Below are 301 nucleotides of genomic sequence, written 5' to 3'. Positions count from 1 at the left end.
AATGAACCCCGGCCCAGGGGGAGGTTCCCTGCCTCTGCCTCTCTGAGCAGCCGAGGCCGGCGTACGATGACGAACTCTTTTTCCTTCTCCTTCCCCCTCTGCCGTTTCTGGGGAGGACAGGCCACCGACAGGTCCTGCGGCATGTTCTCGTTTCCCAGCTTGTCATTCTTAAGGACAGACACTCCCATACCAGAGAGAAACTCCGAGGTCTTGCTGGAGTCCCAGTCCCAGGTGAAGCTGGTGGAAACATTGCCGCTGGAGGATGGAATCTCCTGGAGGTGTTTTCTGCAGACACAGCAAA

At 57.5% G+C, this 301-nt stretch overlaps 1 protein-coding gene across 1 annotated transcript in view; it reads right to left on the bottom strand.

The window, feature by feature from the left end:
• SKP2 (S-phase kinase-associated protein 2, E3 ubiquitin protein ligase) overlaps positions 1–281 on the bottom strand; it is a 13421-nt gene extending 13140 nt beyond the window's left edge. Inside the window, exon 1 of the mRNA XM_009865675.1 lies at positions 8–281. Within this exon, the coding sequence (XP_009863977.1) occupies positions 8–188 (181 nt within the window). The 5' untranslated portion in view covers positions 189–281. The remainder of the gene's footprint in view (positions 1–7) is intronic.
• Positions 282–301: the final 20 nt, after the last annotated feature.

The sequence above is a fragment of the Apaloderma vittatum genome, unplaced genomic scaffold (genome assembly GCF_000703405.1).
Source record: "Apaloderma vittatum isolate BGI_N311 unplaced genomic scaffold, ASM70340v1 scaffold1773, whole genome shotgun sequence".
NCBI lineage: Eukaryota > Metazoa > Chordata > Aves > Trogoniformes > Trogonidae > Apaloderma > Apaloderma vittatum.
This window is presented reverse-complemented; position numbering and strand designations above follow the sequence as displayed.